Genomic DNA, 16774 nt, shown 5'->3' with positions numbered 1-16774 from the left:
TATGTCAGAAGGGGTTGAGCCACCTCGTTGTCTGCATCCATATCAAATTCTGCTATCCATGGCAGACACCAAATATTCAACGTATTTCTTGGCTTTAATTAGGGTTACCGATTCATGAAACTTGGTTGACCAACTTTATCTTATTTTTTTAATTTTTATATAAACTTAATTCAATCTTTGATATATTTATATTTTAAATATGATCTAGTAAGTTCAAAAGTTCATTTTGTTGACGAACGAAAACCAGTTAATTATCTTTGTATTGCAGTCATACTTTGAACAATCCCTACGTGTTCCATCTTTTTCCGCGAGAATAAAATCCAGAGCTCGACTAGACTCGGAGTTTAAAGTAGAAGAAGGACTACATAAAAAATGTATATAAATATCATAATAAAATAAAAAAAAGTATTAGATGACGCACCTTAAAAGCAAGTGTAACATTTCTGCGGCGGTACTAAAGTCCTTGGCAAATTTGATATTATTAGCCTCGCATATCGCCTCCAAAAGACAGTCATGGCCATTTAAACCATATCTAATTAATAATATAAGAATAGTAATTCAATTAAGAGTAGGATAACTAAACTTACCCATTAAGCATGTGTTCGATAAATTGATAAAGTTGCCAGCGTAAATCTGTGGGCTTCATAAATAATTTTCGTTGGGCGTCTATGTTGTTTGGTTTGTATTCAGGAAACAGGGGGTTTTGCCTGTAGACGGTTGCGTTATAGGGCAGATAATACTCCGCTTTCAGGACATAGCCCACAGTGAGCGATTCGTACTCAAGATCGGCAGGAATACCAATACCGGCAATGAACTAAAAGATGAAAAATAACCAAAATAACCAAACTTGAATTAAAATGAAGATTACCTGATGTCTTGTGGGCGCTTGTCGTGGAAATATCAAAAAACGTTTAGCTCTGGAGTGCACATCTTCAGATGCAACTTGCTGCAAGAAAGTCAAACAAAGCGTTGCACTAACTGAAAGCCACAAAGACCTCTTCATGTCGCAAGCTGGAAATCAACTAAACTTAGTGCAGTTATTGCAAGGCGGTGCAGATTCTTTTGCAATTAGCACTTATGTGATAAATAAGAAAGTTGTATGCAAGTCAGCATTGTAAAGAGAGAGGAACTCAAATGGCTGTTAAGTCTGCAGAGAACTCAAAATTAGAAGACTAATGTTAATCTTAATTTTTTTAACTTCTTTGAAACAAGTACAATTATATTATATGTTATATCTTAACAATGATAATAAGACCAGCACCTATAGACTTCAAAGCACAATTATTAATAAAACCTGTCGTAGTTTGCATCATCATCTATAATCGATGCATACATCTGTTTCCATTCAAATTACCCGCATTGTTAAAGGGCGGACAGTTCTCTTTCAGTTTTTTGAGGGTAAAACTGTAATGCAAAAGCCGAGAATTGCGTTTTCAACTTGTTGCCATGGCAATTTTCGGGCCCATGGTAAACGGCAACTACGTAGAGCGCCAACACGAAGTAGTTATTTTGCTGCACGCAAGTCGAATTCAACGTGACGCGACGCATGGTGCACGCAACCCAAAATTAGGCGCAGGACAAACATGTGTGTGCAGCAGTGCTGTCGATCTAGCGAAGTTTTCAATAAATGCGGGATTTTTTTAGTTAATATATTACTTTAAAATTCTTGGTTAAGGCTCAAATGACTAAGACTACTACTACTAAACAGGAACTACCATTAACTAACACATTTATTTGGATCCACTTTATAGTCGAAATTCTTGTTCGAAATTTAAGAACAATAGTTTCGCAGTTATCATGGAAGTATCCTTTTTGAAAAAGATATACAATTTCAAATGAATTGGTGCTCTTTGTTGTTAAGTACTGTAATTTTAAGTACCTACTTTTATTGCAGATACTATTAACTAGTTTCTGCTAATAACGCACATGACCATACTTCTCATCACTGATTAGCCTGCTGCAAAAGCTGATAAGGTTGAGTGGGAAAAGCGGGAATTTCGCAAAAGAAGGCCGAAACCAAGCGGCAAGCCAGAAGGCGTAAACACTGCACGCTGCGTTCCACCTGATCGACTTTTCTAGGCACACAGGGATGGCGGCCAAGGGATGGTTAATGAAAGGGAGAAAGTGGAAAAGGGGAAGGAAATCGGGGTTATGGGATGGGTAAACCGGAATGAAGGAACACGGGAACGGGCAGCTGTTGGCCCGGCGTCATTCTAATGCACAATGCACAGTGGGCATGAAATATTGTTGACAGGTGAAAACGCTACACACTCCATGTATCTAGATGCCGGCGGCGTGGGGCACGCGCGAGTTAACGACATCGGGACACGTCACAGACGCGGGCACAGGCGGCGGTTTGGGGCAGATAAGCCGAAAGAGATACCTTGTCCACATGGGGGACGTAGCGCCCGAACAGGGACCCTCGGGGCGGGTGGAGGTTACGTGCTGGTCGGCCATTTGGGCGGCTCCATGTCCCCCGGGGAGGGGGGTGCGGCGGCCGGAAAACGGTAATAAGTGAAAGTGTGTGCCAAGTGAAAGGGTGGCCGGGTGGGGGGAAGGATAAGATTCGGGGGACTGCGACCATCAACAGCTATGCTGGTGTCAGCCAACCCCCGGGGCATTCTAATAAATACTTGATCAGTTGAATAATAAATCCAAATGCCATGTCGCTCTTCAAGGAAATGCTGAAAACTCGCATTTCCAACGAATTCAAACATCTCCAATATGATGCGATGCAAAAATAACTTTATGTAAAGCGAGAGTTTAGGAAGTGTCAATTTATAAAACTTTATTATTCATAGAGGAAATATATTAAATTAAAATGTACACCATTTAATAAACTTTTGATGTTTCAGTAGATTTGTAAATTTTCTTTACCCTTATATATTAGGTTCTAAAATTTAAAAATGAAATCATACAATTACTTTTTCATATCACAGAATCATTTTTCTTATCGCAGTATGCAACACGCTTATGCAGGAAACGGCAATCTAAATGCATTTCATTTGAATGCAAGAAAGCCGTTGACAATTAGGCTAACTTCTACACGACGCCTTTGGCGATAGGCAAATGTCCTGGCTTATCAATAACAGGTGAAACTCAGAATTTGCATGGAACTCGAGCGTGCGGCACGCAGACTTTGTTCCGGGTTCGCGTTGAGTTTGGATGCGAGTTCAGTTGCTGCGGGTCTGCAATAAATTCACTTTGCATTTTAATTTCAACTGGAAAAAGTAAAGCGAAAAAGTGCGCAATTTATCCATAGAGAGCGCAAACAAAGGAAGGAAAGAATGCAAAATGTTGTAATTTCTGCGGCTGCTGCGTTGCATCCCTGTGGCACACGTAGTTGCGTAGTCAAGTTTTGGCCTCTAATGTTGCTGAAAATTGAATTTCTTATTACAAAAATGCTCGCATTGCGTGCGGCGGCTGCTATTGTACAACAACGTAAAGAGCATTACGTGTTTACGTAAAGTTTCGGCGGCGCCCGTCGGCCAAATTGCTTTCCACATCACCCCTAGGTTTTTCCCGGGGCTTTTCCGTTCCGTTCCGTTTGTTTATTTTATTATTTTTGTTTGCGCTCAAATTAAATGAAATGTTTATTCAAACGATGAAAATTGCTTTAAAAAATGTAAAATGGCGAGGCACGCAGACAGCCGAGAAATGACCAAAATGATATGCCAAAAGGGCTGCCAAAATGTCGCCGCCAATGTCCTTTTGTGCTGCGCATCCTTAGCCCAAGAACTAGTTGGGCTTTGACTGACTTTTCTGACTTTCTGCTATCTTTGGTTTATCGCCCAACTGAATCATGTCAACCGCAAAAAGGGGCATCATCTTGGATTACCATAAAGACGTCCGCATCCTGCGTCTAGGCGCCATTCATTTTTCATACATGTACGTACATAAATGCGAGCGGGTCCTGTTTCTTCCTGCAGGACTCGAGACCAGATCCTGCATGTGTGCTGGCCCCAAGGCATTGTTCGATTCAAAACGCCAGGCAACAACCCAGTTGGGAAATTTTATAAATGAGCTGCCAGCCACTCCCCTTTTCCGCTGGGCCAGGAAACGAGCAAATCGCCTGGAGAGTCCTTGTGCCAAAAAAGGACCGCCGTCACAATGCCCCGAAAATCTTGATGGTCAAAGCCAAAGTGCAATGTCCGTGATGACTTGCCAGCCCAGTCATCCCCATAACCCCAAGGCTTAACCCACTACTTCCGCTGCCCGATCCCCTGAAATAGACGAAATCCGGTGCCAGGCGACAACTTTGACGCCAGGCCAAAAATTGAAGTGTAGGAGCTGAGTTCCGGTCGTGTTTATATTGAAGGATGTATTCTCCACTCACGTTCGGTTTTTGCCGAGCAGCAATCAATCATGCGGTTTAAATTAGGGTATTTACTTAAGTCGGTCAATCGATAGAGGCGAAAGTAAAATATTTTCCCAGTCTATCCTCGTCATTCTCTTTTTTTTTTGGCCTTCGCACTCTGTCAAAGTGACCAACATCCTGAGACTTATGGGGCTGGGAATGTGGTTTTAAAGGATTTTACTACGGTCATCAACGATTGACGATGCCCTTAAGAAACGAAAGAAAGGGGTCTTTGAATTTAGACAAGCTATATGGCTTTAAATGTGTAAAAGTGATGGAGATTGTATTTATTAGAGGCTTACAGAAAGGGCTTATAGAATGCGGTTCTTCATTTTCCATATAGACTCTGGTTATAAATGTTTCTTAAAAATTGTTTAGAAATAAAATAAGTATAAATTGTATCTTACCTCAAAAACGTTTTTTGTTGTATAAAAAAATGTTGATCAAAACAATGCTTATGTGGGAAACCAAACTGAAGTGTCACTCTACCAAATCTTAAATTACAATCTACCGATAAAGGGGTTGGTCAATGTCAACTTCTGGTGAGTAAAGCAAAAGTTTCCTTCCACATCTATTTGCCTTTGGAGAAGTTTATGCGGGCTGAGTGTGTGGGAGTAGGTTAATGACATGCCAGGAACCTTTTGACTGCCAACACCCCGCCCAGGACCCCCGAATCCTTGCCAGGAACCTCCCTATGAAACCCCCACAGGGGCACACCCGTATTAATCACAAGCCTGTCACCTTGCGTAAATATGGCAAAATGAGTGGAAAATGAGCCAAAGATGCTACAGGATACATTTTTGGTAATGAACTTTGCAGTCAAAGTTTATTAGAATCAGGGCAAAGTTTTAACTTGGTTGTCGGGGGGGCGCAGTTAATGAGTGGGGGCCAAAGTAAATAAGTTCGCATTATGAGCTCCGGCAAAAGTTGCTCCGTCTCAAAGGCAATCAAGCACTTTTGGACTTTGATAAATCATAGTTGACCTGTATCAAGCTGTACCGCAATCGATGATTTATGGAAATTGCCCAAACCTTTTCATCCCTTTATGTTTGTAAGCCGCTTAGCAATTTGTCAAATAATTGTATTTGCTGAAAATATCTTATCAATACATTGATTTTCACGCCTATAAAGTGCCCGGACCACCAGACAAACAAATTACGTCCAATAATTTCGAACTCAATAGTGTAAAACCCTGCCAGATACCAATTCCGAACCCGATCCCGCCTTCCGGCGATTCCCCGTAGTCAAATAACATTAAGGTGTGCCATTCGCTCAGTATCTGTGTAAATTATGAAAATTACCACAAAACGCTGCAGCGTTCCATTGAATCGCATCGCATCGCATGCGGTTTATGGGCATTTTAAGCCACACATTTGCACACAGGTGTTGTTTGTCCTGCCAAGGGAATTTACATTGATCTCTGAAGGAGTTGTGCAGGTGTGCGTGAGTGCATTTAATGCTGTGTTAAATTGAAAATTTGCATAAAATATTTGATGTTTATTTATTGGCCCAGGTACACAAAGTACACAAAGTACACATATACACTCGCCCTCTCCTATTTGTCTGTGCATCGACTCGGCCAACTAAATAGTTGATGCGATTTGTGTGCAATTTTATGGTCAACTTAGCCAGGAACTTTGCTCTTTCCTTTCCGGGATGCTGGGGTTCCGGGGTCGCCGGTGCTAAGTTTCTATGACCATAAACTTGGTTACAACTAAATCGATTTCGGTTTTCAATTTATTATTATGTGTGCCTTGGTATGTAAGCAGATTTAACCTGGCTTTTTGCTTTTGCCAAGTGTCTATCGATGAGTTGCAAATAAATGGAATTTAACAAATCATTCGAATTAATATATCGAGTTGTGGTGGAATCTGTAGCATTTTAATACAAATGTATTAATTACAAATTTCTTTTTTATTGATTTTAAAAGAAGTCAAATAAGACGATGAAAGTATTTAATTCATTTTCTATCTTCCTCAGTTCCCACCATTTACAATTTTCTTTTTCTTTTATCTTGGGAGTGCTCAAACTCCCGGAAACTTTTCAAGGGGTTTTCCCGGAGATTTTTCCTGATTTCAATGTGGGCTTTTGGCAGCCTCATTTTCTGGATGAAGAAAAAGTTCTTCATGCCGCGTCTTGGCATATGTAAATAAGTGCCGAACAAAAATTGCCACGAATCAACTTTTTTTTTTACCCACCGTATGTGCGCTGGGGTTAGTGATAAAAAATAGAGGAGGCGGGAAACGTGGTGGGGCATTTGCCATTTTATAGTGTGTTTATTTAGCACTTGGAAAATATTACTTTTTGCGCCCAGCAATAATTTTAATTGCTTTGCCAGTGCCAGGAGTCGTCGGAATCTGGGGATTGCCGCTCTCCGTCGGCCAAACAGCTCCATGCCTCCAAGCCTCCATCTCCTCCAGCACTTCCCCTCTGATGCTGATGCATTCGCGAAAGTTAAGTGGCAAAAGTTTTCACACTAAAGTTGAAGTTGCCGCCCCCCAGTTGTTGTTGCTGGTGTTGTTGTTGTTGTTGTTTTTGGAGAGCAAACATCAACGCCCACGCGAAGTGAAACAGTAGCAAAAGCTGGATATTATTTGAGTTTTGGTCCCTTTTTTCCGAAAACCCCCACCACAGTCCAACCATCCGCCTTTCAACCGCTCCACTTTTTTTTGTGCTCGGGCACTTTGATTGTTTTGAGATTTCGCGGCAGCACATAAACTTGCGCTTGATGAGCGCGGGAGGGGGGGCTTGGGGAAGTTCCGATTTGTTTATCATTGAGGGGAACAAGGGTTGGGGAAAAAAGTGCAAAGCCATCGGATTTAAATAAAATAAAAGTTTAAATTGAGATTGGCACCAGTGTTGCAAATTAGTTTCTACAGCAAATAATTTAGCTCGAATGCTAGGTGGAACTCTATTACTTGTTTACTTTATTCGTAAAAGTTGTGTGCAGTTAAAATTAAGTATTAGAACATATTTAAAATAATATTATAGTTGTGCTTACTCAAGGGTTTTTGTTACATGGACTCTGCAAAGTAAAGAAAATTGAACTAACTGAACTAACTCTGAGCTTTCGAAAACAGTTAAGTTCGCTGCCAGTCAAGATTTATTTTCTTCTCGAGGTCACCTTTTGGCCAAGACACCTATTTCGCATTTTAAGGTATCAATTTCCTTCGAACTTGCAGTTTATGGCCTATCAATAGCCTGGCCAAGGTGTTTGGCACCAAGCTGGACAGCTAAATCAATTTCGGTTCCCTTCACTTTGGGGTTGAGCCAATTCCGATGGGAGAACCTTTTGGTAATTGCATTAAATATGCAAAACAAAAAGCCGGGAAAAGGACGTGTCTAGGCAAAGGGCTTCGAACCAATTAAATATTGTAGTTTATGTGTGTGGCGAGGAGCAGAAAACAACTCATGAGGAATCATGGGCCGCAAAAAAGGGCCTTCACTGTCTTAACTCAAACAGGCATTAAATTATCAAAACCGAAAGGGACCCCGGCGATATGGGATCATATGGGGTCGAGGATTGGGGATAGGAGCTTTGGAGTGTTACCGCCGACACAGCATAAATATACCGGAAAATAGTGCGTGCCTTCGTTACAGATTTACAGCAAATAAAAATGGCCATGCAGCAAGCTCGTTGCGTATACGCCGCGTGTGTTAGCCGGCGCTGATTGCCAAAGCTGAGCATAGGAAATCAATTCGAGCGTATAAATGTGGGTCACAAGGGGGCTGGAGCTATGGTGGCTGTGGCTGTGGCTGTGGCAGCGGCATTTTTACCCACTCTGCAAGTGAGTCAGCAAATTGTTGCCATGCTGGGGAAAAACTTGGACGTTTACGCATAATTTAAGTGAATTTACGCCTCTCAGAGACTTTAAGCTGTGCTAAAGCCAAGTTCACTCGATTTTCCCTTTGCAAGAAACGCATCGAAGCGTTGTTAGCCAAAAGTTGATTTTCCAAGCCATAAAAGACAATCGCTCGAAATCCAAAAGACGCTCATCATATACTCTCGCAGTCTCGCACTCTCACACACATAAAGACATCTCGAACTGCAATCAAATTCTACACTTCAATGGACATTCAGACACTCCACCCCACGATGTGAATACTTTGTCACACTTTCCTCCTTTTAACTGCAATTTCTTTGGGGAACTTTTGTCAACTTTTAGGTGAAAGTGCGCCAGCAGACGGAAAAGCGAAGCCAAACAGAAATGGAAGATTTTCCAGCCAAGCCGAAAACTTTGTTCTTATCGCCAATGCCTCGGAAAGGAGCTTTGGCATTAAGTAATGGATCCCTATTACGGAATCGAGGGCAGGAATGTTGGGAGCGAGAAAAACTTTTATTTTTTCTGTGTTAACCAAGGCCTAGGGCACAATTGAGGATCAAGGAGTTTATGAAGTAAACATGGGAAGTTTAAATTGAAAGTTGGTAATTGCACAAGCGATTTTGAGGGGATTTCTAATAAATAGTTGTTAATATCATATAATAATGTATTAATATAAGCGTAATTTACTTTTCATCTTTAATCCTTCAAATATTGAAGGCATTTGAATTATTTGGGGTTTTGTGAGTAACATGAATAGTACCAACTACTAAGGAAATCGATGTAATTTTGGGCCTCACTAGTTTTTGCATCTTCATCCGTTTGTTTAGCTTTTTGCATATATTTACCCACACTCGCTGGCCAGTTGGGTCCGAAAGCAAGTTCTTGGCTCATTAAAAGGCCAAGAAGCAATTGCAGTGCCAGCAATTGGGAACCACATGTGAACGGAATTCGAACAAAGTTCGTCCCTTTGCGTGTACCACCAGCAGCCAGACTGCCAATTTGGCCAGAAAATGGTGGCAGGAGGCTGGTTGTTTGGTTTGTTTGGTTGGATCTGGGCAATATTTCACTCCAGGAAGCGATCGATCTCTCCCTGGCTGTTGCTGTGCCGGCTTATCACGCAAATCTGTCAGATAAAGTTTTCCTTTGCATACGTGCGCATAACTGGCACAAGCTGGCCGATCCGTCGATCGGTTGGTCAGAACCCAGAAACTGAAACGAAGCCCCCATACCACATCTGCCGTCCTGCAACTCCTCTCACTCGTGCAGAACGTGGATCGCAATTAAATGTTCGGTTTTTGGACAAGATGCAGTGCAGCGCCGATGTGCCGAACCTGCTACTTTCCAAAGGAACGAGAGGAACAATCGTGATCTTATCATTTCTTGCTTTGTTCATGTTCGATTTGTGAATTTGTGTTTTACTACCTCAAGTATCGCCGCAGTATCGATAGGATGGTACGATGAAACGATGCACTCGGCCTGCATTTTGGGGCCAGCATTTTCATGACATTTCCTACTCGACCGCATTTGCAAACAGACCGCGTCCAGTCGCGATCTTCGACTTGGGCCGATGCTTTATTTTTCCATTTAAATAATTTATAAGTGAGGCCGAGGAAAAAATCTCTGTGCCTTTTGTCCCCCGATCGTGATAAGCTCTCCCCATATATACATTTATATATTTTTTTATCCCTGCTCCAGCATTGTCTTTGGCGACAGCCCAGAAAAAAAAAATCTATATAAAATGTAATTTAATTTAATTTATTGCAACCTGCTTAAGATTTATGGCCAAGTCAGCGCAAATATTGGCATTAATGTCAGCCAAAAATATTAAGAGCTTGGATGGGTCCACAAAAAGTGTGGCACTAAGAGAGCAGGTGAAGTGACATCATTTGGTGGAAAAGTTTTAAGGCGCAAGCCAGTCGATAGACATTAAAGAAATATCTTCTGACAGAATATTATAATAGTTTTTATGGTTTTATTATAACCGTCAGTATTTGAATTTTAATTGTTCATTGAAGCAATTTGCAAGCCCACACTAACCACGTTTTCCCGTCGAAACTAACGTGGAAAACCTTAAACATTCACATTGCCGCCACAAAACTCAATCAAATTGAAAACTTTTCTGAAACACAGAATTGTACCCTCTCGACCCAGACACCATAAACTCGTTATCAAACCAGGAAAATGTGTGGCGAAAAAAACGTTTAATTAAATGAAAAAAATGTATATTTTTCACTCACGAGCAGATTCCAATTTGGTGTATAACTATCAGCGGAATGTTTTGCGAAACGTTTTTTAAATTGGTTTTGCAATTTCGGTGTCACAGATACTCATACTTGAAGATACATGGCCGGCGATATGCAAAAGATACACACTACAAAGTGCCACAACGAATCGGAGTGGAGCAGTGAAGCAGTGAGGCAGTGAAGCAGCTACAGATACATAACGGTAGGTGGCCTGGTCATGTGGAGCAGTCAGTAGTTGGAGCTCCCTGCTCCTTGCTGCCGGCTCCTCGCCCATCAGGTCGTAGATGTTAATCGTTGCGGCACTTTGGAGTAAGTGGCATTTGCCAGCGACAACGACGACGACAAGGTCCATGAGAGGAGTCTCTAGCACCAGCAGCAGGAGCTATTGGATGGAGGTTGCAGATTGGAGGAGGACCGAGGACTGAGGACGAAGGATGACGATGGCGATGGCCAACTCTTGATATGCCCGGGTATGTGTCCCAGTCGCCCGTAAAAGGGGGCGTGGTCCGTGTCAGTTTTCCCCTGGACTTGGCAATGTTCGTGGCAAATGTTTGCGGATTTGAATTTAAATTGAAATAGGATGTTGTATATTCAAATGAATTTTAACTTAAGGGTAAATGGGAACTGCCAGCCAGGGGGCGTGGCCCTGCCAGTAGCCGTGGCAGCAGGAGAAGGGCCAGTCAGATTAACATCATCAGTTTGGCATTGATTGGTCGTTGGATAGCGCAGGAAAACCCAGGAAAAGCGCCAACGGGCATCGGTTCACATGTAACCGCAAAAGAAAAAGAAATCGGAGGAAGGAAAATCCAGTCCGCTTGGCAGAATGGCGAATAACGAAGACTCTTTTCTGGAACGTATCAGAAAGTAGTTCTAAAATATATTTAAAAATATAAAAATAAATTAATTTCACGCTTATTTTCAAGATTATTGGTCTGCTGCGAGATAAGTTCTTACTATAAACACGAAATATGTAGCATGTTTGAAAATCTAAATTTTTCCTATCTCAGCTTAATCCTTAGAGTTATTTGTTGTTATCAGCGTTTGGTTTGTAATACATATTTATTTAATGCCTTTCAGTTAAGTACCTAACCGCTCAGAAAGTATAATATTTTATAAGCCTGGCTCATCTCGAAGATAAGTCACAGGGACCTTAAAATTGAGAAAGTGCAACAAATGTGTGAGGACACCCAAAACGTTATAAATGTTTTGGGAGGCAATCAACCCAACGGACTGGGCAAACTAGTAGAGGACAAAGAAAAAAGTAAACCAAAAACCAGAGAAACTAATGGGTTTTGTAATAAGTTTCAGTTTTCATGTTTATATTAGCATTCTAATAGTGGAGGCTCGGGATGAGCACCAGGCACCAGAGATAGATCTCGATTGGTAGTGCCACAATATTTGGTCTGGCCAATTTGCCTTCCATTTAAGTGAGCGGGTGGTGGCTCACCGCCAGGTGAAATGGAACAAACTCTGGCTGTTATCTCGACGGAAAGTTCATGGGAACCGTTCTCGACACAGAGCGTGTTCTTTGACGCCCCCATAGATAAGAAGCCAAGCCCCGTGGCGAACTAACGAACAAACAAACCATAAACGATAATTAATAGAGAGATAATCTAAGCGCTTCATTGACAAATCGAAATGAATTATTTTCCCAAAGACTCCAAGGCGAGTGCAGCAATTTCCATGGAAAACTCCAAACCCCCCACCACTACTCCTCCTCGCCGATCCCTTCCCCGTTTCAGCATTTCTCTGCCGCTGACAGCAACATCGGGCCAACCGAGTCTTGTATACCATAAATCTTGTTCTGTGGAGAACTAGTCCAGCAGTGACATTCGCCTGCAAGGAGACTGGCTCTGGACTTGGGTTTGGGTTTGGGTATGGATTTGAGTTTAAGTTTTAGTTTGGGGCTGTGGTCGGGGGTTTCCAGAGACATGGCATCGTCTTCATTTCGGGGCCCGGCCTGGCACGACTTTTCTTTCTCTCGCCGAGTTGGTCCGTGGAAATGCAGTCCAATCTACAGGTGGTTAATCACCAATTAAGCTCTACATCATACAAATTTGTAAGACCCAAAAGGGAGACATGGACCTCAAGCTGACCCTGCTCCTCTACATTCCCCCACCCTGATATTATGTCACACTATTTGTCAAACGGGTTTCCAATGCTCCAATGCTCCAATGCTCCTCCAACTTCCAAAACACAAAACAACAAAATTCAAGCTCACGCCGAGCGGCAAAAATTGAATTGATTAATAAATGCGGTGAGGTGAACGGCGCTGGGAGTATTAAAACTCTTTTGGGCTTTTCGGAACTTTTTCGGGGCATAAATCTCAACTAATTTTGTGTAATTAGTTTGCATAATCTGTCACGCTGTTTCTTCTTTGAATTCTTTTACCTTTTCTCCCCCATTTATTTTTTTGGCAACATAATGGAGTTTCGATTGGGATTTTCTTGGCTTAAATAAATGTGATTCTATTGATTTCTAAATACTTCTTTAAAAATTGGTGGTCGGCTTTTGTCAAAGTGTTGTGGTTTCTTTGGGCTTTCGGTTCGTTGGAATTCTTCGCTGGGCAATTAATTTGTTGGTCATTTTGAACTTGAAAGTGTTAGGCAGTTTGAGAAGATAATTAAAGGGTCTTTGACTATTCTGAAGGTTTTAGGGCCTGGTTAAACGATGGCAGGTGTAGTTAATTTATCAGCTTTTTTGGTGAGGGCAACTCAAAAATAAGCGATATTATTATCAGGCTACAGCTTATCAGCGAGTGGGATAGTTTATCTTTTACCCCTGAAATGCAACAAGATATAGACACTGCTTAATCCAGTGCCATAAATTAAAACACACATCATTTTCTGACAATCTGTATGCGCATAGGAGCTATATAAACATTCTCAAAAAATATGAATTTTTCTAACTTTTCGCGGTATATACTCATAGCGCAAAAACGAAACCGCTGGCTATTTAAAAATTCAATCAGCCACAGAGACAATCGACCAAAATTGTATCAACAATATTTTAATGATATTTGCCAAAGGCCAACTAGAGACACCGCGTGAAAGAGAGGAAAACTGCGGGAAAATCAAACAAATCGAAAGCAGGCCAAAAAGGGGAAAATGTGCAAAAAGCAAGAGTTCAATCGACCCGCTCAAAACTCAATTTGCCAATATGCGTACAACGGTCAAACAAAATACAAATTTATAGAATTTGAAACGCCAAATCGGGTCCGAGCCACCTTTGACCCTCCTCCCACTCCACGGCGAGATGAAAAATCAGAGGCAGAAAAAATGCACACAGATACAGGCAAATTTAGAAAGAGTGGTGTGGCGTGGAGTGGAGTGAAAGAAGGATGGGCATGGCAATTTCATCTAAATTCAAATCGACCAAAAACGTTTAATAACAAATTTAAAAACTCATCACACTGCTGACTGTGCTGTGCTGTGCCGTGCTGTTGGTGCATTGGCATTCAACAATGTTGCACTTTGATGTCAGTCGAGATAACACACACAAAACAATTCGCACGGCATTTTCCAAAATGCAGTCGTCAATCAACAGAGTGTGCGGAAAACAGTTGGGAAAACCAGGCAAACCAGACTGAATGGACTCCACTCATAATTGAATTTGGCCGGCGAGGAGTTGTGAATTTTCGGGGGTACTGCTCCAGGTCATCGCTCTATATGCCGTATTATTGAAATTCATTGTGATGCATTTGAAATTCGTTTCAAAAGTACACGAAGCCTCCAAATGGAGCAGCCCCGAATGCTCAAATGCCAAAAAGTATAATACAGATACGCTACTAAAAGTTCCTATCCAATTAATTAATTCAATTTAAATGTTTCGGACATTTGCTAATTTCATAGATATTCAACGCAAATGTTGCATTTAAGTGCACATTTACTTATCCGCGTACTTATGATAATACAAAATTAATCACGTAAATAATCCATTTAATTATAATTATACAACATAAATCACACTAATTAAAATATTCCAAAAATTGTATGCTTTATGCTTTACTAAATTCCATAAAAAATAATAGGTGCATTAAACTAGAAAATTCCATAAAAAACAATAGGAGCATTAAACTAGAAAGCGTTTAGTACATATTTTTAAAAAAGCAATCGCAGGTCAACTACTTGTATCCATGGCCTTAGAGAACCCAACAACTCGCGCCAAATATCCCCTCAGTTGCCAGACCCGAGACCGAGATAATGCCTCGATGAATACTGTTTAAAATTCATTTCAGCTTATCATCAGCTTGGGCGGGGTGCAGAAAAACTTTGTTCACCAAATGGAATTCACGCTGGAAAATTGCGTTTTCAACGAAAATGAGTTTTAATTGCAACTTCTCCTAATGCTGCCAACACACGAAACGAGACGAGTTCTGCAGAGTGGGTGCTGAGTTTTAAATCGAGCGACTGGGTTGGGTTTTTGGGAATGGGTTTGAGTTTGAGTTTGGGTCGGTTTGGTTCTGAGTCCGGATTCCGCTACAGGCTGGCTCGTTGGTATTTCAGCACACGTATCCTCTTAAATGGCGGAATGTTATGTTCTTTATGATAATTCCTATGAGTAAGTGTAGCTTTTGAGTTTTCAGTTTTGAGTTTACGCCGTTTTTTTGTTTACTGGCAAAACACTGGGCTTGCTTGAAATCCGTTAGAAATCTGACTGCTGTCGTTGCAACTACGATTTGTTGATTGACCAGGGACCACAAATTGTGCGGTCTGAAATATGTATATTTAGCCTGTTTACCCAAGCGGAAAATGCTGGAAAACACGACGAAATTCCTAACTGGAAATGCATTTTGTGCAGCGGGTCAAAAATCGATTTCCTCGTCGCTTGTTTCCCGAATTATTACTGATATTTTCAGAAATATAAACGAACTATCATTCAATTTGGCAGTAACGAAGTACTAAATTACTTTAAAATTTGGCTATTTTTTTGTTCTATTTCTTGCCGGAAAACCCGCAAAAATTAACTCAGTTATTAATAGCTCCCGGGTCTAGGCCAAATGAACAAAAATGTGCGTTTGCATCAAAAAATAAAAGTGCACATTAAACGCACTCTGCATGTAGCTGATAAAGGTTCGTTATAGCCTTGAAAAACAATCAACTGATGTTGCATTTTTGCACTGTGTTTTATACATTTATTTGTATCCCTTAAATGATGCACATGAATCCAATTTTTTGCCTTCTTCGAACGACATCCAATATTCTCGCCAAAAAACAGCGCAGAATATAAGAGCTTCGAAATTGCCAGTGCCCGAGGTCTGGTACTGGAGTCTGCACTTGCTCGTATTTGTTTTCAATTAAAATAAATATTACCATAACCTATAAAATAATTGAAAAACAATTTAGCATTATTGCGTGCAGGTTGGCCCATTCGAAACAGAAGTTCCCATTGCGTTTTCCCATGAGTAGCGCATGATTCCTCGACGTGTCTGCTGCTGTTTTCCGATTTCTGTTTACTGTTTGTCAGTCGTTGAGGTTGCAACTTGCCACAGCAACCGGCCATCGAAATGGTGGGAGGTTGCACAGGACTCGTGGCAGATTTACACGCCTTTATTTACCGAGTAGGGCCAAGTCGAAGGGTATACACTCGATCAATGGCTTCAACACTCATTTAATACGCTTTCTTTCCTGTTAATAGAAAATTTATATACACATTGTACAAAAATTAATTTAGGTATAATACTAAAAACATACCAATTTACAATCAATACTTAAAACATCCTTGGAAATAGACTTAAGTTTAGGAAACTTCACGATATTAATCCTTTTATAGAATACTTTCTATAGTCCCCTATTCTGATTAATAAAATACGTCTGTGTTCCATCTAAAAATTAAAATACAATACAACACAGTATTTTCATATCTTCATTACATTTTCTCGACTTAAATGCTTCAACAATTTTAAAGATAAAAAAACATTTGCACAAAATACTCACATGTGCAAAATATATTAATAACATCTTTGTACATGGACTTAAAATATTCATAACCATAAAGAGTACTCATACAATCGGCTTTCCCATTGACCCCCTTCTTTTTCCTTTCATTTTATTTTAATTTAAAATATTATTGCAAAAGTTGCGAATGCACTTGCCCACCCACATACACACACACACATTCGCTGTTGGGAAATTTCGTTTACTTTGCGGGTCTTATATTTTGACATAATTATACACACACGCACACACAACCGAGCATTTATACATGTTTTTTAATTTTTATGCGTCGTTCTCACATGGGCGAAATGTGCGAAAAAAATAAAAAATCTGAAAATGAAAATCTTCTTAAGCTACAACAACAATTATAATAATTATTTAATTAAAAATGCTGTCGCTTGAGTTGGTGCTGCA

The 16774-nt window shown here is 40.7% G+C and overlaps 1 protein-coding gene across 1 annotated transcript; it reads right to left on the bottom strand.

Moving 5' to 3' along the window:
- Positions 1-213: 213 nt before the first annotated feature.
- On the bottom strand, positions 214-1003 carry LOC120448743. Its single transcript, XM_039630922.1, has 4 exons — positions 869-1003; positions 588-814; positions 422-532; positions 214-361 (listed from the first exon to the last, which is right to left on the bottom strand). The coding sequence occupies exons 1-4, from the start codon at positions 1001-1003 to the stop codon at positions 214-216; spliced, it is 621 nt and encodes a 206-aa protein (XP_039486856.1).
- Between the last annotated feature and the right edge of the window lie 15771 nt (positions 1004-16774).

This window comes from Drosophila santomea, chromosome 3L, assembly GCF_016746245.2.
Source record: "Drosophila santomea strain STO CAGO 1482 chromosome 3L, Prin_Dsan_1.1, whole genome shotgun sequence".
Classification (NCBI taxonomy): domain Eukaryota; kingdom Metazoa; phylum Arthropoda; class Insecta; order Diptera; family Drosophilidae; genus Drosophila; species Drosophila santomea.
Note: the sequence above shows the minus strand (reverse complement) of the source record. Positions and strands in the feature narration are given on the sequence as shown.